The 22,694-nt window shown below is 39.0% G+C and overlaps 1 protein-coding gene across 3 annotated transcripts; it reads left to right on the forward strand.

Moving 5' to 3' along the window:
* The first annotated feature begins 891 nt into the window (after positions 1–891).
* On the forward strand, positions 892–17,148 carry MACIR (macrophage immunometabolism regulator). 3 transcript variants are annotated; one of them, XM_075181426.1, is made up of 2 exons: positions 892–968; positions 11,780–17,148. In XM_075181426.1, exon 2 carries the CDS (start codon positions 11,791–11,793, stop codon positions 12,415–12,417), a length of 627 nt encoding a protein of 208 aa, XP_075037527.1. In that variant the 5' UTR covers positions 892–968; positions 11,780–11,790; the 3' UTR covers positions 12,418–17,148. The 3 variants fall into 3 exon arrangements, with proteins under 3 accessions (XP_075037527.1, XP_075037532.1, XP_075037541.1); XM_075181431.1 differs by lacking the exon at positions 892–968 and adding an exon at positions 997–1,081; XM_075181440.1 differs by lacking the exon at positions 892–968 and adding an exon at positions 9,651–9,696.
* The last annotated feature ends 5,546 nt before the right edge of the window (positions 17,149–22,694 follow it).

Consider the following 22,694-nt stretch of genomic DNA (forward strand, 5'->3'; position numbering starts at 1 on the left):
TCAAAGAGCAATGTGCTTGTACATTTAGAAATGCTCTTCTACAAACCACTGGTTAGTTGAGCTACTGAACAAGTATGGCTATTCTTCTCTGACCTCTCTCATTAACAAGGCTTTTTTCGCCCACAGAACTGCCGTTCACTGGATGTATTTTGCTTCGCACACATTTTCTGCAAACTCGAGATTGTTGTGGTGAAAAATCCCAGATAAGCAGTTTCTAAGATACTCAAACCACCCTGTCTGTGGTCGAGACCACTTTGATCCCATTTCTTCCCTATTTTGCTGTTTGGTCTGAACAACAACTGAACCTCATGACCATGCCATGTATGCTTTAAAGCAATGAGTCGCTGCCACGTGATTGGTTGTTTTTACATTTTTGCATTAATAAGCATCTGTAACTCATAAAATGGATACTAAGCATGTGTGTTTATATATCTGCAACCCTTTGCCTCCTAAAAAAAAAAAGTCTAGATCTACCCCTGCCTCTAGGTCAGCTGTGAGCACACAACCCTTGTCTTGGACTAGAGCTCCTGACACTGTATCAAGTGCTGGTCCATGTTGTATTTAATGTTCCAGGAGGTGGGCTGTCAGTGCAGTGTGTAACCCACAAATAGGATTTTAGTAGTGTTACTTCACCCACCCAAAAACTTTGTTCCTCATTACTGAGCTATTAGAATGTTGTCATTTCTGGCAATGGAGACTATGTCACTGAGTGGCAAGATGCAGCTGCTTGAGGCACTTATTTCGTGCTAAATATAAAATGTATAGGATCATGTAATCCCTATTGTCACTATGAGTGTCTTCCTTTGGAAACGGTGCAAGGCGGGGGTATGAGTGGAGCAGAGGGCGGCTTCCTATTCCCACACTCCTCCTCTTCCCTCTCAGTGTGTCAGTAATTCGGATGCCAACTGCTTATCTATCTGCGCTCACTGGCTCCCGTGCAGCAGGAAGTGGTGGCGCCGGGTGTTAAGGTAAAGTGACCATATCAGAGATGGGGCGAGCATTGCCCACGTCTACCCTTCATGTCATCCTTCTTGCTGGCACAGTGTGTTATGCTGCGGGATTCAGGGTGACCATCTAACTGGTGAGATAGACACAAGGGGAGCGGCTGCATGGTGTATGTGCAGAATGAAGTATTGATCCCATTGTGCGATGAATGGAGCTGCACATGCAGTTAGATAGATACAGTGTATGTATATAGAACATTATTACAATATTGTAAGTATTTTATATAGCAGGCTTTGTGCCTATTAGCATTGTACCTGAAATAATATATATATTTTTTATTTTTTTCTAAAAGCCTTACAGATCGTGCAGCTCTATGATTATAGGTTGCCCTTGGGATGTGGTTGTTGCTGTGGGCGCTGGGGAGAAGGGGGTGGATAGCATAACATTGTCATTACATTACTCCCTGTTCCACATGCAGCGTGATCTGGTTAGTGCAGTGCCCGCATGAGACTAAGGCTGTGCCTCTGCCAACACTACCAATTATTACTATGCCACAGGGATATAAAGGGCAACGGGATTACAGTTCTTTATCTGTCGCTTTCTGGATAAAAATAATAAAGTGATCTCATTTTGCTTTGCTGTTGGTAAAAGGAATGGGAAATATGTTGGGGTGGGGTTGTTTTGAAATTTGATTTTATTTATCTTATTTGTTGGGTTTACATTATGTATTTTTCAGCAGGATTTATTTTAAGTCCTGTTATTTAAAAATTATGACTTTTTGTATTTTGCTTTTGCTGCCACTCTGGGCCATTGCACACTTCATGATGCTGCAAAAAGTTGTATATGTACAATGTTATCTGCTCATCCTTAATGAATGACATTGATAAAACTGTTCTTTAATTGATCAGGCAGCATGTTTCCATTGTGAGATCACATACTGAATCATAAAATTGTCCACTTTATCAAATATTTTCTATCTCCTTTTCCCTAAGTTTAGTTTAAATTTCTAGTCATAAACAGGGTAAAAGTATATATGTGTATGCCATAATTTGATCGTAATATGGTAATGTAAGAAGGAAATCAAATATAATCTTTAGTAATTGATATTTTTGATGAATGACCTTTGCATTTATTACAGCTCTTACTTAAACTGTCACCCAGCCATTTGGCAGTGTTACTTCCCTATGTTGTGTTTGACTTTTGTCACAAGTGCAAATTTACAATCTTTATGTAGCTGTATAGTTGTACAATCTTTAGCCGCATAGTTTAAGTTTGTCCACATGCAGTGACGTCCATATTATACTTTAGAAATGTTAACATTCACAAACTAATCTAGAAAAATGTTTGTACACACTGACAATTATGTAACAAGTAAATTGCATGTTGTTGGTCATGGTAGTATATTTTGTTTACACTCAGGGGGGAATTCAATTGGCCGAGTTACTGCTGAAAGTAATGTGGCCCGCGCACTGTTACCGCTATTACGGTATTAGTGCGCTTAATTACCATTAATACGGCTGGTTTTTTGAACTGTGAGCAGAAAGCAGGGTTAAAATGACCGTGTTAACGGTAATTTTTAATTTAATTCCCCCCATAAAGCTCATTAACTTTGCAGTGGTAAAAATGTGAACTGACCAACCAATTGGCAATTAGCTTTTATCAAAAAGATAGATAATAGCTAGTGTCTGATTGACTGCAGTGGTTCAGTGCAAAGTTTGCACCTAAACACAGTTTTAGTAACTGAACCTGCTGTTGCCTTTTCAAGCTTCGGCTGTTGTGTGCAAGATCAAGTCTAAACGTGGTGGCTCTCAGCAAGGTAGCATATCTGTTATGAAACCATAAAGATCCCTCTTTGTCTGCCGCCTATTTTTAACATGCATTGCCTTTTTTTTTTTTTAATAATTATAAAATTATTTATTTTGAACGGTCAATCAGGAATATACAAGGATCATGATAGGAAAGCCGTGGTACAAACATGGAGAAGCAAAAAATGTTACAGCGAGATCGTCATATTGTGTCCAAGTGTAACATAGGATGGAGAGTGACCAGTTTTTAGGGTCTTACAAGGGTTAGTGAAAGTAGACTGTAGGAATGGGGGGAGATTTGGAGGTTTGTGGGGGGGTTACAAAGTAGGGTGGTATAAGTACGTGGAGAACAAAAGTGTATAGGGAGCCTAGGATAATGGAGGGGGCAGTGTGTTGAGGGAAATAACACACATGGGTTGTCATGACAGAGTAATAGGGTGGGAAGGGAACGTACATTCTGTGAACAGCCATGATTAAAGACGTGGGCCCTGTCCTGAAGATAAGAAGTAATCTCTTCCATGGCAGCAACATGCCAGATTTTCTTTTTAAGAGTGGAGAGATATTGGGGGGTAGTGTTTTTCCAGTTAAGGGCTATAAGGGACTTGGCTGTCTGTATATGGGCGGCCGGTTTCTTGGAAAATTTTCTAAGTCTTGAGGAGGTAACACAGTAGAAATGTCCAGGGATCCTTCGGAACGAGAGCTTCAAATAGAGTATTTAAGAAGCTGCGGACTGAGTCCCAGAAGGGGGCAATAATCGAGCAAGTCCGCCTCATATGGAATCTGGAGCATAGTGCCCCCATGGTCACAACCCCACCGGTCCTTGGGCGAGGAGGAGGGAAACATTTTATCAAGTCGCCAAGTCGGAAGGAAGTTTGTAGGAAGTTTTTTTGAGTTTGGTTGATAAAGAGCTTTTGGCTGTCCCCAGTCTCATGTCCTTCCGTGCCTCATCGTCCACGGGGTGGGGGCAATGTTTTTTTCCCAGTAATCCTAGCAGGGTTTTGAAGAGGGAAGGGCAGTGGCAAGAAAGATACTGTAGAGTTGGGAAATCATCATGTCCTGACCAGGAGATGATGCTTAGAAATAGCTTCAAACGGGGAGAGGTCCTGTTGTAGATAGGTAAGTGGGAGGGATCGCAGGAAGTGACTAATTTGAAAAAATTCAATGGGGCTGGGATGGGGAGTGGTGTTTAAGCTCCACTAGCGGCCATCAACCCCGTTTGGATAAGTCTGCCAGGAATTTAAGGAGCAATCCCTTGTAATAATGAGGTGTCTTTCTTTACCATGAACCACTCTGTTTACCTGTAAGAAGACACATGAAGTTATTTTCATTGAAGTGATGTCTTGTCACATTTCATATGCTGTGGTAAGCAGAGAGGTGTTGGTATGTTCATAGCATAAAGTTGCTGGTACTCTGCCATCGTGTGTGGTCACTGAGGAGCTTGGTGACTGACTCAGAGATCAGGTTACACCCACCTAGGGGCAAGCAAAAACCAAATGTTTCCATGTGAGAGTAATTGTTTTTGCTGTGGCAGCCATATGAATCTGTTTCACAGATTAATTTTCTTTTAGAAAAAACTGTGGAATTACAGCTTTTAAGCTGCATATTGTTTCTTTAATTCCAGTAAAAATATTTCAACCTCTGTTCCATATCCATCTTCCCATTCAGTGTTCTCCCCAGCACCTATTTCCCAGGTGCTCCACCTGGCTGTTGTTACTTGCCACCTGGCTCTTGGAGCCAAACAGATTTCCATTATAATATAATAAACCATTGTTTCTCCTATTATAACAGGCACTATGTGAGCACGACAGACAGCAGTGTGTGTTAGACCACTGACCACCAGTCTGACCAGTCCTGCCAGTTGTGGGCAATAACCTTCAAGATTTTTCAATATTACAGCTGCCCCTATCGGCTTACTTAATGCCACCCGGCTTCCAAAATTTTCTGGGGAGAACACTGCCTTTATGTTATTGATTAATGACATTTACAAAGCCCCTTAAAACCTTGTAAAATGCAGTTCTGGTTTAACTTCAAAGCTTCAAGTGTCCCTGAACTCTTCTCCTGTTAGGGCAGTGTACCATATTTCATAACTATTATTGTCATATAACTTCCTCCACCTTGTCCACCTTTTTATTGTATATGTCCCAATCAAAGCATTCTTATCCGTGTTACTGGTCTAACCAGCACACTTGTACACTCAAAGCTGTACATCCTATACATCCTAATCCATTGTTCAAAACTTGCATTAGGACCTTTTTGTAGAACACCCTTTTTTTATTAAATTGTAAGCTCTTTATAGGAAGGCCTTCTGTCTCAAGTTATATTGTGTGTTGTAATCCTGTGCTCACTGTTTTGAAATGTATGTTTGTTTGTCTCCTCTGTGTGTGGTGCTGCAGTATATGTTGGCGCGTTGTAAATGAAAGAATGAGTTTTAAGTGGTTTAGCTGTGGGTAATGCTCACATTTGTGACTAAGGGTGAGTACACAAGTGTTTTTTATTCATGTGCCCCTTGTATGTCTGAGAATTGTGGAAAATGAGCAGAAAGAACCAAATAAACCAGTGAGGGACAATATGAAATAGCTGGAGAGACAGATAAACGACCCTCCAGCCTGCAAAGGGACCGCACAGAGGAAGGAGGGAGAGCTATGCTGCGTGATCTCCCTGCACTGTGCATGGGCGGTCACGGGATGCGGATGTCAGCTGTCCCCTGGTCTGATGAGATAGGGAGCAGTAGGCTGGTGGCCGCAGGCAAAGGCTTGGTGGGCCTCCTGTTGCCCAACGCTAGTATAAACTCTATAGGATCGTACACATGGGAATGTATCCTTTTCATCCATTCAAAGTATTTGGATAGTAAAGAATGTAAAAAAAAATAAAATTACGGGTTCAAATAAATAAATAAATTCTTACTGCTGACCAGTGAAGTGAATAACATTGATCTCATTACAGTGCCACCTGTTATGGGGTGGAATATATGGCAGCAAGTGAACAGTCAGTTGATGTGTTGGAAGCAGGAAAAATTGGCTAGCGTAAGGATCTGAGAGACTTTGACAAAGGCCAAATTGTGTTGGCTACACGACTGGGTCATCTCCAGAACAGCAGTTCTTGTGAGGTGTTCCCGGTATGCAGTAGTTAGTACCTACCAAAAGTGGTCTAAGGAAGGACAACTGGTAAACCGGCGACAGGGTCATAAACGCCAAAGGCTCACTGATGCACGTTGGGAGCAAAGGCTAGCCCGTCTGTTCCAGTCCCACAGAAGAGCTACTGTAGCACAAATTGCTGAAACAGTTAATGCTGACTATTATAGAAAGGTACAGACACAGAGAAAAATCCCCCAGCACACTGCTATAGCCAGCAAAGGACCTGCCATTTCTACTGTAAATAAAAATGCAAAAGTCTCAGTGGCACACATTTGCAAATGTATGTTAAAGCCACCCGCCACTCCATGGCAGGTCCTTTGCTGGCTATAGCAGTGTGCTGGGGAATTATTATCTGTGTTTGTTCCTTTTAGGATAACCCCACCCTCTCAAGCACCTGCTATGAGCCTATAAATTGATTGAGCAATTTCCAATTCTGTATTATAAAAAGGTGCCATAACACACAGTGCATCGCAGCTTGCTGCGTATCCGCATACCGGTCAGAGTGCCCATGCAGACCCCTGTCCACCCTTAAAAGTGCCTACAAGTAGGCACATGAGCACCAGAACTACACTTTGGAGCAATGGAAGAAGGTGGTCCGGTCTGTTGAATCATGTTTTTCTTTAACATCATGTGGATGGCCGGGTGCGTGTGCATCGTTTTTCAGGGAAGAGATGGCACAACGATGCACTATTGGAAGAAGGTTATCCGGTGGAGGCAGTATAGTGCCCTGGCAAAGTTCTGCTGGGAAACCTTGGGTTCTGGCATGTGGATGTTACTTTGACACGTACCACCTACCTAAACATTGTTGCCTTTATGGCAACAGTGATCGCAGTGGCCTCTTTCAGCAGTATAATGCGCCCTACCATACTGGAAATATTGTTCTGGAATGGTTTGAGGATCATACAAAGAGTTCAAGGTGTTAACTTGGCCTCTAAATTCCCCTGATCTCAATCTGATTGAGAATCTGTGGAAAGTGCTGGAAAAACAAGTCTGAATCTGCTTTGTCTTTGTGCCACATACCACAGGACACCTTCAGAGATCTTGTGGAGTCCAGAACTGTTTTGGTAGCATGAGGGATACCTACACAATATTAGGCAGGTGGTTTTAATGTTGTCGGTGTCTAGTATACATTAGACAGTCCAGCCTCTACTCATATGATGCATTGTACTGATTAATACAAATTATTCAAGTAGACATGCACTTTCTTTCGGATTCTTTAATCTGTTGACTCATTGATCTTTCTAGATATATCCTTATTATTCTTCTGGACAAAACAGAATGTCAGGATTCGCTTTTTAATACCACCATATTATATGCATTAAACACCCCTCTCATTAGGAAGTAGATAACCATGAAGAATAAATGGATAAATGTCTAAGAAGGTTTTGGTTTTTCTTTTGGTTCAAATACTTGTCATGATAAATAAGCAGTTTATGGATTATCGAATTTCTTCTGAACTCCTTTTTTGACAAAAAGTAAACTTGCATCAAATTCAGTACTACTCCAAAGTCCTAACAATGTATCTCAAGTTGAAGTCATACAATGTACACTATACATTCTCACAATGGCCTGAAAGATTTATCAACCACTATTATGTCATCTCAAGTGAGAAAATACTTCATCACTTTTATGCTATTCTATTACTTGTAGATTGCATAATACAGTACGATGTGATCACTTAAAACCCACGTTTAAGCCTTATGTTGAAATAAAAAAGAAAACTTGCTTTGAAAAAAACAACCACTCAAAAACACAGTTTGAAAAATATTTTTTTAATTTCAGTATATACAGGTAAGTATAATGTAGAAACTCATTCTACAAAAAGTTCTTAAACTCAAGAGAAAAAGGCTAATAGTTTTAGCTTATTGATTTTCTTACCCACATAAACTTGGTCATCACGTGCCAAATTCAACAGTCCCTCTAAAGCGAACTTGTAAACATTTTAATAAAGAGAAGAAGAGTGGTGGAGAACTGTTAATTTTTACGCACATAATATATATAATATAGAGTATTTGAGGCATGGTCCTCCCAAAGTTCAGCAGAAAACAGGCTGCACTTATTGTTGCCTATAGGGTCTAAACCAGGGTTGTCCAATCCGCGGCCCAGCACGCCTGTAAATGTGGCCCAGAAGGAGTTTTGGTTGTGGCAAGGGGGCAGCACTGTTAATGGAAAAAAAAGAAAAGAAAATACTTACCTTGCGGTCAGGCGGCCACGTCAGCTGGTACTCCGGCTCCCTCCCTTGTCTCCTCCTCCGTGCGGTGCTCGCAGTGAATATCGGGCGTGATGTCATCACGCCCAACATCCATTGCGGAGCGCAGCACAGAGGAGTTACCCGCGTGAGAAGAACAATCAGCAGCACAGAATTGGAGAAAAGAAGAGAAGAGGGCAGGAGAACAAGCCGATTAAAAGCTAAGTTAAGGGAGATTTTTTTTTATTATTTAAAGAGACGCTGACAAGTGAATAAAAGTCACCTGGTCCTGGAGCATCATGGACCTTATCTCCCTGCTACATACTTCTACTTGTAATACTAATGGGGCATTATATATTATTCTCTTTGGCCCATTATAAGTTGTTATCCATTAACTAACATAGTGGTGTAATTAGCAAAACAGGTCACAATTTGGGGTCACAGTGATGTATATGTCAGATACCGCAGGCCTGGTCAGGGCACCCTGGTATACAATGCCTGGCTTAAATTCACTTTATTGATATTGCATCGAAACAATACAAAAAGTGATTATAGCATAATAACTAGAGAGGATTTTTTGAACAGGGCGATTGAAAGGTATATATATATCACTTTTTTTCTCATATATATATGTTAACTATGTTTTCAATGTTTTTTTGGATGATCAGCCATCGTTATTGTTAGTATATCTTATGTGCGGCCCAAACCAACTCGTCGTCTTCCAATGTGGCCCAGGGAAGCTAAAAGGTTGGACACCCCTGGTCTAAACAGTCTGCCAGGAATGGTCAGACTGGTGCCTGTGCCTGTTCTAATAACAGAAACAATGGCTTATTCCATTATAATAGGACTCTGTTAGGCTCCAAGAGCTGGATGGCAAATAAAAACAGCCAGGTGGAGCATCCTGGAAATAGGCGCTGGGGAGATCACTGTATCTGGCTATTTAGTGCACAGGTCAGGTGCTCCGATCTGCCTGTGTATGGGCACCATTAGTTATACAGAGCAGCTTTGGATGCAATTTATCACAAAAATTGTTGCAATCCTTTAGCAAGTGACTTTTACCACTGCATGTCAGAGAATCAAAGCTATTGTCTTGTTGTTATGATTGTAGTGCAGACTTTTGAGAAATATTCGTAAATAACAAAGGGGTAAATGTATCAAAAAGAGGGAATTTAGACTGTAAGCTCCACTTTTGCTAACACACACACACACACACACACACACACACACACACACACACACACGCTACAAAAAAAGTACCCATTTCCAGCTAGATCATGCTTCTTTTTTGGCTGCCAAAGATTGGGTCTGTTCAGAGGAGGTGTGCAACAGTGATCGAGAACAAGGGCTATAGTATTTCTACATTCAAACAACGTATTTATTTTTGAACTACAGATAAATGCAGTTATATGTCAATCCATTACACCTGGTTAATATTACAGTATATTCTTGCTTTTATTTATAGTGGCTTAAAATTCCCAGCTATTTATTCAGTAGAATTTTTAAAAAGAAATTAAGTCCTAATTCAGCATCATTCTAGATATTAATAGTATCAAAATATGTTCATTAATTTTAGTTTGAAAGTGCAGTGAACCAGAGGAGGTGGGGGAAAAATCTCTGTTGATTGGTATGTATTACCTTTCTTGTACAGTTATGGCTCCCCTGGCCTTTTTTTTTTCATTTTATTTTATTTTAGTATATGTATTTTAGGCAATTCTGCACCATAATCACATTACGATCCAGACAACTCCACCAATTATTTTTATCTGCTCAATAGACTGTAGACCATTGATATGAAAAGACAAGTAATCGGACCATTTCAACATTTCGAGGAGGACCAATTTTATTAGGTGTGGACAAGTCTTAAACAGGTGTGCATTTCAGCATGATCATCATTTGTGTCTCATGACTTATTCCATAGTTGAGTGAAGGCGAAAGAGACACAAATCCGGGGATACAATATTCCCTCATCCAAACAGGTTATTTTTGACATAACTGCATAGGTTTGCAGTTCAGTCAGTTATACCTCATTAGTTAGTATTGTATACACATCTTTTTATCCTTAGTGGTTTAAAATAACCGACAGTCTATTTGTTAAATCATTGGTAACATTGATAAACAACAACAAAAGATGGTTACATAGTTAAATGTAAACACATCTATAGTTATTAATAGTGAAATAAATTGATGTATTTTTATTTTCCATTTGAAAAGGGAGGGGAATGGACGCTTCTCCCATGCCCATTTATATATGTAGATCTTATGTTCTGATATAACATTGTTAATATATTGCAGCCATAGAAACATCGCCCACGATTCCCACCTCCACATTATTTTTCAGCACAAGTGTCTTCTGAAACAGTTGACAATGTGTGACATGACTTCCCTTCTCAAACTGGACAGTAATCTTATTTCTAAATAAATAATTCATATGTTTATACATTTATTGCACATTATTTCAGTATATTTTTTATATTATTACTATTTTTACTACTTTTCATTATTACTACTATTATTTTTTATTTTAATCCTTTCTTATTTTATGCCAAATCTCAAACTTGGAAATCTTACAAAATAAAGCATTAATTCACTTCCTGACTCTCTTATGAAACAAATTAGTAAATTCAATATGTTTTGTGTGAAAACATTATATAAAAATATATTTAAAGGAGCTCTTTCTTATGCTCTGCCGCACCCTGCAGTATTACAGCCATTACCAGACAATGGGCCTGATATTGCAGCTTATGTGGCCCAAAGCTGACATATATGCTCAATAATAGCCTAACATTGATCCGATCATTATCAGCAGTGTTGATAAATTCAGTTGGAAGATGACTTCTATTGTACAGTCTGAAGGGTACATGGGGCTTAGTGCTGAATTTTATTTTCAATTTGGGCATCTAGATGTTGGATAATCATCCTGTCTGTTGGGGGTCGGGCTCAGTGGCAGCATCGGCCCACGTGTGGCCTGCTTTGGGTCTCTCATTCAGTATAAAGACTTTTTTATCTTGGAAGAAGGATGTATGAATAATACGTGCTATGTTGTCTGGTGCTTACATAATGACATTGAAAAACACATTTATTATGCTGGCAATATTGAAAAAGACCAATATATTAAAACTGAAGTATGTGAAAAGAGGATCAGGTTTTAATAAAACCATTAGATAAAAGAATCATTCCCAATAAATGGAAGGCAAGCAACAAACAATGAAGAGGAGAGGGATAGATTGGAATTTTAGGATATTCCAGCATTCATCATTATCATCATCTATTTATTTATATAGCGCCACTAATTAACTAATTAGCGCAACATTACAAATATAGGCAACCCTATAAAGCCGCGTACAACGTGGCACACACATAAATGCATGAATGTGCAAACTAGATGTTTTACAATGCGGTTTGGACTAAACCGTATGCGGTTTAGTGGTTTGCAAATCACCACACGTTGGAAGTGGTTTAAGTTTTCAGCCTCCATACCTCAGGACAGTAAATACTATGGTTTTTGTCTGAAAACTGCATCCGATGTGTAGCGTTGTGCAGACCGCACAATAAAATCCTTAGGAAATTTACCCCTGACTTTGCAATCAAGCAGTCTATGATTTTGAAAACAAATGCAAGATACATTTGGCACAAAGTTTAAGAGATGCATTAAATTAAGGGTAATTATATGATTGTTTAACACAAAATGTATTTTTATGTTTTTTTAGGAATCTTTAAAATGGAAGTGGATATTAAGGGAGATAACAGGACTAGCATATCTTCTATACCTCTTACTAATGCTGTCGAACGCAATTCTCCATTGAAAATAGAAGCTGAGAAACCTCGCTGCTCTAGCACGCCATGCTCCCCGATTCGTAGAACTGTATCAGGTTATCAAATACTCCACATGGATTCCAATTACCTGGTTGGGTTTACCACAGGGGAGGAGCTTTTAAAGCTAGCTCACAAGTGTTCAGCAACAGAAGAGAATTCTGGTGAGACCTTAGCAACATTTCGCGCCAAGCCGCATGACTCTGGACTTTCCCGCTCCTCTCGGATATACAAAGCTAAAGGTCGACACTATCAGCCGTATGAAATTCCAGCAATTAATGGAAGGAGACGAAGGCGAATGCCAAGCTCTGGTGATAAGTGCAATAAAGTTATTCCTTATGAGTCTTACAAGGCTGTCCACGGTCCTTTGCCTCTTTGTCTTCTTAAGGGTAAGAGAATACAATCAAAGTCCTTGGACTACCTCAACCTAGATAAGATGAACATCAAGGAAACCGCAGACACAGAAGTGTTGCAGTATCAACTTCAGCATCTTACTCTGAGGGGTGACCGTGTCTTTGCAAGAAACAATACCTGAAATGGGAGAATTCTGATTTCTTTAGCACCTGTCTTGTTGCACATAAGAAAACCACCTTGAGAAACAGAATCTGTTCTACACGCAATGGTTGAGTTGTTTACGTAGCATCTGGGAATGTACTGTCAACTGAAACCACTCGATATCGAGCCCCTTGCTGAAGCTATACCACTTTGGTTCAGGTGCACCAATTTTCAAGCCATTTCTACCTTGACGGAACAAGACTTTTCAGTCTGGGATTATGATGGATTAGAATAAGATAGTTGTCTAAGTTGTGAATGAATGATAGATAAACTTTGTGCCACATTGAACAGGAACAATACAAAGGAGGATTTTACTCATTTTATGCTATACAATATGTTGTGGGTGACAAAGTTTAGGCTAAAAATTAAGATGTTTGTGGATAAGTCATGATTTAGATACTAATACATTCATGGGTAATTGTTTTACTGTTTACTTGCTGAATGTCTTAAATTAATACATTGTAGTTTTAATATATAGATGGGTGAATACATAGATAATAGTTATACTCTTTCTCATTCGCCATTCATCCTCTAGAGTCAAATTCACTATTGCATTTTGTAGAGGTCAGCCTATAGATACTTTCCTTTAAAACCCAGTAACGCGTTCCACATTTTCCATTCCATTTTAGTTCATTTTTAATTCCAGCTTTACTTTGTAGGATTAAGCAATATATATATATATCTATTTTTATGATGAACTTGACAGTGCTCGAGAATAATAGTGAAATGTGAGGAAGTGCAGCGGCTGTTTTTAAAAGTTTATAAGACAAGAAATATTTGTACAGATGGGACGAGTTTATTTCAGACAAATGGTATATGATGATGATCCATTTTGGCTACGCTGGCTCAGTGTATTTGCGCGGGTGATGCTACTAAGTGGACACAGAGCAGCTAGTGCTGTAGAAATAACTTTGCTGCATCTGCTCAATTGACACATGTGGTCTTTTTAATCTTTTATAAAGAATGTGCACATCCCACAAAACAAAATCTTATTTAAAGGAAATGTCCACTTATCTGTAACACTTTGCTAGATCCATTCTCTAATACAGTACTGCAGATTGTCAACGTCATGTTTGAAGGCAGGGTCCCCGCGGCTCTTTCACAAGCCAGAAATCGAGTTTGAACTGATTAACATGAAAATATATTTACGCTACTCAATTCAAACTCAATTATGTCAGATTTGTAAGGCTGAGTGGAAAAAGTCCTTAGACAGAACCTTGCATACAGCTGGCTACCCTGACGATAGCACAAGCTGCAGTATATATAATTGCAAGATGCACTGTATTAGAAAGTGCATCAAGGAAACATTACAGAATAGGATAGGGGTTATATTTGCACAATTATATAAGTCTATTTTGCACATATAACACCTTTAAAAAAATCCCATGTGACTGTAATCAGACATACATCTTTGCATAGCAGATTCACCTACTGACAATTGCTAGTGTAAACTTAAAGTCTTTCAAAAAGCACTGAAATCGGTTTCTCCACTTGAAACCAACTGCCTTCATGTCATACATTCATTGGCATGACAGAAATGCCTGCTGCGTATGATGGCACTAGTGAGTGATTTGCATTATGGCTGTGGGGCACGGTCCTTATTTTTTTTTATTTCCAGTTTTCTAGTAGGATAGTAAACACAGATCCCAGGAAATTATAATTAAAATGGTACTGTAAAATAGCCATTCTTTTGGCATCATTATTACCCATTTTTATTGCTGCCCTAATCATATTTAAGAAGACTTCTACAGAGCCACATCTGTCATGTGTTCATCACACCAATAGGTTAAAGCAACATAAGAACAGTTTGTTCTTATTGTTCTTAAATGTTTTGGATAAACATTCTGAATTATAAGATGAAAAACACAACCCTCCAATTCTGTTATGTAGGCAATCCATTTACGATATATAGTGTTATGATTTCTGACTGTTTACCTAGACTCTTAGAAATTATTTAACTTTTCTGTAATTGTTAATAATGGCTTGTCAGTCTTGTAGGTAACCGGTGGGTTTATAAATATTTATGAGGTTATTTCCATTATGCACAAATTCTAATTTGAGATGTAAAAAATATAACAGCAATTTCTTATGACACGCTTAAGCATGTCCAGTCTAAGAATTTGGCAGTAGAGCATACATCCAAAATGTGGACCTTTTGTGCTTCAGCAAACAGCTACTGAGCCCTTATATTGTGAAAGATCAAAACATACTGGAACATCCATAATAAATTATTTTGAGTGCAAACATAGCCGGAGCTCATGCGAAAGAAAAAATGGAGCACAGACGAGTTTGTGCAGTGCTTAGTGAATTATTCTCATAAACTTTACAGGCCATTGTTTATTGGTTTAAACAATTCATGGTAAGGAGTCAACATTTTGGCATTTTTTTCTTTTTGTTCAAAGGTATTGAAGGATTTAATACATTCACTGTAACACTTATGGGCATTAACATTGACAATCTTTGCAAAGCGTAAGTTATAAAGCAAAACTTTTATCCTAAACATTTAAGACCTCAGCTTATAAAGTAACAAAAGTCCTTTCAAATGTCTGTTATATGTAAGAAGTATAATATTGAGCAAATTGCTGACATCTGTGCTCTTGTCTAAAGAACAAATCTTTGCTCCACAGTCGGTGAATCTCTGGCAATTCCCCTTGATAAAGAATTCTATGATTTCAAGTTGAGCCCTTTAGTGCTATCTGCTGTAAAACTGAATTTAACCACACACATGATACCAATGTATATCTATATATAACATATACATATTATACATAGATATGTTACTGGATGTGCATATATATTTATAAATCTTTTTAGATAAGTTTCCAAATGAACTCTATTATAGCGGTCTATATTGTTATAATTGCTGAAATACAGGTGAGACAATCATATAAGGAACTATATTATATTAATTAACCCGCTAGTGGGGTTCAAGTTGGCAGCCATTCTGGTGGCTGAACCAATTAACATGCTATTTAGTAGGAACTAGTGTCTCGGTTATGTGATTAGTCTCTGGTGACTTGATACTGTCCCTTCTCATGAAATATATTGGTTTAAGCCATCAAAATGGCTATTTCCACTGGGTGTAGGCTATGGGTACAGTTTAAGAATAAGAGGTGCCTTGGGGACAGGTTGCATTTATGCTTTGGGACCGTAATAAGCTTAAGAATTTCATTGTCACCTACTTCATAGTAAAGGTCTTCAAATGCTCATTTTGTCATGTTGTTTTTGATGCAAAGGTCTCACAGTTGAAGTGGTGTCCAATGCAGACCACAGTAGCCAATAGTTTGACAAACTCTACCCCCCCCCCCACAAGAACATATGATATATTTAAAGATTAGATTAAAACCAGCATGTATGACAACTTATTACCTAATATTAAGAGTTTTCATTGAATAGACAATGTATTTGTTATACATTATTAAGCGCTACTAGTTTCTTGGCTATGTTTCAGGAGTTGCCCTTTACATTCTTAACACTGAGCAGTGAACACTTTGGCACTAGAGGAATAGACTAAGCAGCATAGAGGTTATACTAATTTTCCACTAGCTGCTGTGAGTTTGTAATGTTTTACTTGATGATTGCACTGAAGTTTTATTTGTCTTTAGATTAGACTAGGTTAGCTTATTATTAATGTTAGTATTTATTGCAGGGATAGTAATTGTCCTCCATCTGTTGTAGAACTGCAAATCTCTGCATCAGCCACTGAGAGGTTTCCTATTTCTGTTATAGGCTGTGAACTTTTGTATTTTTTATCATATGAAGAGACCATTCATTTTCATTTTAGAAGTAAGGCCTGCGTACATCATATTTTTCTGTCTGTTGGTTCAGATCTACAAAAGAGCCGGATCATCCATGTAGCTAAAGCTCTGCATTTTTAAACATGTTTCACAATTTACTAAAATGAAAATAAATTACCAATAAGATGACTTTATTACATACTCCCTCTCTATTCTCATTCTCCATCGTTGCTTTCTTTAAACTACGTGTTGGCGTTGGTTTCCTCTGGGTGCTCCAGTTTCCTCCCACACTCCAAAAACATATTAGTAGGTTAATTGGCTGCTGACCATGTTAACTCTAGTCTGTTTGTTAGAGAATTTATATATAACAATGCTTTTTTTTAATGAATTTTCTAATATTCTTGCGGTTTAGAGACCCTTTTGAAGACTTCAGCTTCCCCCCTAAATTGTATCAGTCTCTGCACTTTATATAAATATACATGAAGTGTTTGGTTAATCTACAAGACACTTAACAAGTTCAATATTATTCGGCACTCTACACTTACTAGCAGGTGAAAATATTGGTACACTCTACATGGGAAGCTAATTGTGTCAATTATATAGTTTGTTTTGGCGTGTTTTGCAGTTGTATGACCATTCCGTGTGAAATGCAGAGCATAGAGGGTTCTCTTCATGTCAGTCTAGTTGATGAATGCTGACATTCTGGCATATTTTTATTTATTCAGAGGCACTTGTGAAACATACAAGTATTTCTGCAATATATTATTTATTCACTGTGGCTATTTCCAGGAAAGCCCAATTTCAGCTGACATACTTATTGATTTGATTACTTATGACCCTTGGACTTATTTAAAATAAAATGCATCTTTTCATATTTTATTGTACAAGTGAATGATTTACAATTTTTTGTGTTTTAACTTGGCTGTTAACAGTTAACCAAAATACAAATGTTAAATAAAATAAAATAAAAACAAGTATAGCTTTTTTCTTTTTAATTCAGCAATTCTTGATTTTGTGTACTTGGTAGTGATTTACTGTAGTTGAATTATAAATATAATCTAGATTAGTATTAGTTTTTAATCCATGCAAGTACCACACACACCTACTTGGCATAGGTAACCCTTTGTGATATAGATTTTACTTTAACAAGTTACTTTTTTATCTACAAGACCACTCTTGTCTATGAGTAGTTTTTATCTTTTTCACTTTTCGTCTCGTACAATAGTTACACACGTGATAAGAGATGTGATCTGCTAAATGGACTGTAGATTGGCAGATTCAATTTAAATTGCACTGTTTAATTACGCATAGTGGTGGTAGCCATTTTGGGGGACAAACCAATAATAATGGAACTACAGGGACATCACTTGCTCTGAATGAATTCTCACTTCAGGACTAATATTCTTGAGGCGCTGGTTCTAAGTGAAATGATAGGCTGCCTTCTCATCGATATTCATTAAACGTGCAAAATGACTGCCTCCATTGCGTGTGGGCATCAATTGGCTTATTAATGCTTAATGCCTTGTTACATCAAGTTGACCTGAGCTTCAAATCTATGTCCTGAAAGCACAGTACATAGGAATGGTGTCCCCACACTGCAATGCGTAGTCACCTGAAGCCCCGACTCATTGAGTCCATGAATTTATGGTCAGTTGCTGACCGCTTTGTCATTTCTACACAGCATTCAATTGAGCATACTCTTCTTTCCTCCGATGGTCAGTGATTTCTCCACACTTGCTGGCATAAGTAACTAGGGATGTGCACCGGCCACTTTTGGTGTCTCGTGTTTTGTGTTTTGGATTCGGATTTGCTTGACGAAGGGAAACTTCCCTTTACAATGCAGCGCCGCTTGAAATTTAATCGCCGAACACGCTGAACACGCGGGTGTTGAAGAACCCGCATGTTCATACATTTACCCCCAGGACTGTATTTAAAGTAGTTTGAGAAAACCTTTTCTACTGCATTACATATTTGTGGCATGCAAACCATTTGGTTTCTGTGGTATAACCAAACTTATACATATATGTGGAAGAAATCTATAGGGTTCAAGCCCCTTATACACAGACTGAAAAGATTTTGTACGGAACAATTTCTCCTAGATTAACACCAGTGCCTGATACATAACACTGAAAAATAATAAATAAGAAATGCTGAGACTCTGGGGAGTTTCATGGGAATAGCAGAGATTGAAAATGCTGTTTTTTTTTCCTTTCACTTGTATACTACTTATCACATATTTTGAAATGTTGCAGAAACCAGTAATGCCCATGTGGTGTTGATACTTACTCTACCTAAGTTATTTTCACACATTTTTACCCATAAAATATGTAATACCTATGACTAGCTTGCATGTGTTGGCTATACAGGGCCGGTGCTAGGGTCCTTGGCGCCCTAGGCCCATTTTCAAAATCGGCGCCCCCCCACCCCATTTTCAAAATCGGCACCCCCCCGTCTTTTCTTACCTTAACTTGCCTCCTCTCTGCTCCGTCTGCTCCCCTCCACTCACTGACACTGTCGGGCCATGATGATGATGTCACGGCCCGACAGTGAGTGGAGGGGAGGAGATGGAGCAGAGAGGCGGCGGTGGTGATGATCAATAGTCCCTCCCTCCCCCCCCTGTGGATGTATCTGAAGCTGTGCGGCGGCCGTGAAAGGTATGGTCAGCGGTCGCTGCACAGTTTTAAAGAAATTTTTAATCTGTGGCGCCCTCCTGGCGCCCTCCAGAGCCCGGCAAGTACCTAACCTTGCCTAATGGGAGCGCCGGGCCTGTGGCTATATGTAAATAATTGCAAACAATGCTCTTAGATTACTTATTGTAGAGATTTGAGTTCTGTGCTTGGTCTATCCATTTGTAGATGATTCACCAGGTTTCAGATGAGCTCACTGAATGGAGTCTTACACGGGAATTATGGCTGAAGCATGCAGAGAGCAATCCTTTACAGAAAAGATGAATAGTGCTGTAATTAGATGAAGATGATTCATTTCTTGCATTCTCACAATGGGTTTTGTCTGATAACAAATGAATAAACCAGTTGTAAAGCAGCAGGTCTGTGGCTGTTAATAATGGTTGTTGAATCTAAAGTACTGAAAACATTTTAAAAGAGATGTTACTGTATGAAGTTTTATTCCATGCTGTTACAGGTTATGAGCAATGTCTGGAGGAGGATCTGGAGACATATCTGGCTGAAGTCATAATTAGATGCTATAGAAAGCTATAACAATGCCATCAAAATGAAACTATTCTATAAACATGCAGAAAACACACAGATAGTAATGCTTACAGCAGTAAAAACGTAGGAAGGTAAGTAGGAACTACAGGTTTCAGCAAGCTCAAGCAGAAACAGTCTTACTGTGCCTGTGTAAAGTGGCGGGGTCTTATAACAGACAGGAACAACGGACATCAAATAATTTGTATTCTTGTGATAATTACTAAGAAACAGTAAAAATGTCCAAATCTCCTGTTCCAAAGTTTATGGATCTTTGAAGAAGGCTGACATCATATTATCTTGATTAAGATGGAAATCCGATACCACTTTAGGGAAAGAAGCTAACATCTTTGTCACACAATGGGAGTTTTGATATTTTTATGACCTGGGACCCACTAACTCATCTGGTTCAGCTGTCTAAACGATAGACTACAATTGTTCACACAATATTTCTATTATTGCCTGTAGCACTAAGTATATATCCCATTGTACTATCTTACATCTCTTGTGGCTCTGTTGAGTCCAGCTCTGCTCACACAAAGCTGACAAAACTGAGGTTTGAGATGTCAGTGTATTTACACTGAACTTTTCTCTAGTCTTGTCTGTACTGTGTGTTCCGGAGCAGGTTGCTCACTCTGGTTGTTTCTCTATTTACATCACTGTGATAATTCCTGACACACTTTGTAACATTTCTCTTATGTAGACCCGTTTCCTTGCTGCCAGAAGTGTATTTATGATTTCTTTTGAAAGACCTCTGGTATGCACTCTCTTTCTTAAACCTTTATGCCTTTGCTTGAAATTGTTGAGTTCTTGGTAGTGTTTTGACACCTGGCTCAGCATCTGAAGATTATTTGAAAGAATGATTATATCATTATACCAAGGGTTCGATTCCCACCGGGGATCTTCTTGGATAGAGATTGTATGTTCTCCACAGGTTTAGTGAGTTTCCTCTCACAGTCCTTACACATACTGATAGGTTAATTGGTGTTCACAAAATAGACTCGTGTGTGTGTGTGTTCTTGTCTGGTACAAAATTTATACACTAAGCTCTAATGAGGAATGGACCACTGTGAATGATTTAATGTTCTCTTACAGCAATGCATATTATGGTGCCACTATATAACATAGTTGTCAACCTTTGAAGATTGGCCTCCGGGAGTCTCAGTGTGGAGGTGTGTGTGAGGGGGCGGGGCTCTGTGAATCACGTCATTTTGGCCCCGTCCCCCAGTGATGTAATGACACAAACGCTTCATTTTATAACGGGGGCGGGCCAAATGATGCGATTCTCGGAGAATCGCATCGCTGAGACTAGATAGAATCTTCCCACTTCACTAGGAAGTGGGCAGATGCGGGAGAATTGCCAGCTTGTCCGGGAGACCTACCCGAAATTCGGGAGTCTCCCAGACATTCCCATAGAGTTGGCAAATATGCTATATAATTAAACTATCTACAAGTTCCAGTATGTTGGAAGATTAATTTCCACAACACCATTAGTCACATGTTGTATATCATGAGCCATTAAAAGTACAGAAGCCAATGAATTCAAAAGTTTCAGTGGGGACAGAAATGAGTTAAGGGGGCTGCACAAAAAGGTGCTTGTGACCACTCAAGCTATGTGCGTCGCAGAGTAGGTGGGTTTGGAAAGTGCCAAAGATGGTATTAAATGTAGATCAGTATGGATTTAAATCTTTATATAACACAGCAGGTTTACTAATCTCTTTAGTTCAGTAAATTAAAGGGTTTAGTAATGTAATGCATCTGCCTTCTCTCGTCATATAGTGCTTGGAGAATTAATGATGAATCTAGCTTTAGGGGAACGTGTGTGTGCAATATTTTTCAAATACATTTTGAACTAAGTTGACTTTACTCTATGTTCTATATTCTATATCTGTTCCTCAAAGCCTACCAACCTTCCACCTAACCCCCTCATCTCCTCTGCTCGTTCTCCCCTCTCTCCTCCCGGACCCCTGTTCTCTCCCCACTTACTTCAACTGGCTCCCTTTGTGCCTGAGTTTTGTTTACCCTCCCTTAGGATGTAAGGTCTTATGAGAAGGGTCCTCTTCCCTCTTGTCTCCATACCTGTTCTTCTTCTCCGTTTCATTAGCCTGCCTGGAGTTTCTGAAGTTTTGGTATTTTTTGTTTACTGTTCATAATGTTTCACCCTGTATAGTCCACTGTTTGCGCTCTGTACGGCGCTGCGGAACTCTTGTGGTGCCTAACAAATAAAGGATGATAATAATAATTCTATTTTAATTGTACATGTTTTAATTTGAAAAGACCCATCAAACTCATGTTACTTACTGTTTTCCCCTAATCCATAGCTCACATGGCAAGAGTCTTTGTCTGATCCAGAAAGCATTAATAGTGCATCTGCAGAATGATATCCAGAGATACTGTTATGTAACATACAGAGGTTAAAGTCAGACATCTCTTAATATTTTATGACACTTCAGCCTTGATGTAAGTTCTGTCTGCTCTTAATGTTACATTACATAGAAGAAAAACAGTATTGTGAATTACTGTGACATGCGGACAGCAATTAGAGTTGGCTGAAGTTTTGATCAGTTATGTGCCTTCCACTTAATCATCTTCTTACTAAGATAAAATAGTTAAACACTGTGAAAGCAGTGGGAAATTACAAGTTGGTTACAGAGGAGTGCATCACAGCAAAGATCTACTGTAACACTATCTAAATCCAGCTGCTGCACTCCGAGAGTTCTGTCATTGCTGGTACCGTCTCTATTCCTCGTTTAGTAATCTCTGTGGTCTACTTGGTAGACCACTGCCACCATAACTGCTTCCAAGATGGGAAACAAGTATCCTGGCTCTGTGTCCAGCAGAGGGCATCCTGGCTCTGTGTCCAGAGAGTGTCCATGCAGCACAAGAGGGAAAGCTTCAGCATAAGAGGATGGAAGTTTACCACTTACACCTTGCGCTGTCTTTCCTCCTTCCAACCCTACCTCACCATAGGTATCTGCACTTAACTGCCAGGCACCAATGATGGCTTTAATTTTGGTGTTGGGTCATGCTTCTGCATGACCGTATCCGCACACACTTTCTTCATTACCAGCTACAATTGTTAATTAACTGCCTTATGTATTTTTTGTTCCCAACATCTCTTAGGTTGTAAGCTCATTTGGGCTGGGCCATATTAACCTTCTGCTTCAAGTCTCTGTATGTTATTTATTTGTATTACAATCCCCAGGATAATGATTAGTAATTTGCTATCATATTGTAATTATTAACATTGTTGTGTTTTGGCACGTTGCTATTTTGTTGTAGTAGCAGTAGATTGAGTAAGAAAAAGTGAATGT

The sequence above is a fragment of the Mixophyes fleayi genome, chromosome 1 (assembly GCF_038048845.1).
Source record: "Mixophyes fleayi isolate aMixFle1 chromosome 1, aMixFle1.hap1, whole genome shotgun sequence".
In the NCBI taxonomy this organism is placed as follows: Eukaryota; Metazoa; Chordata; class Amphibia; order Anura; family Limnodynastidae; genus Mixophyes; species Mixophyes fleayi.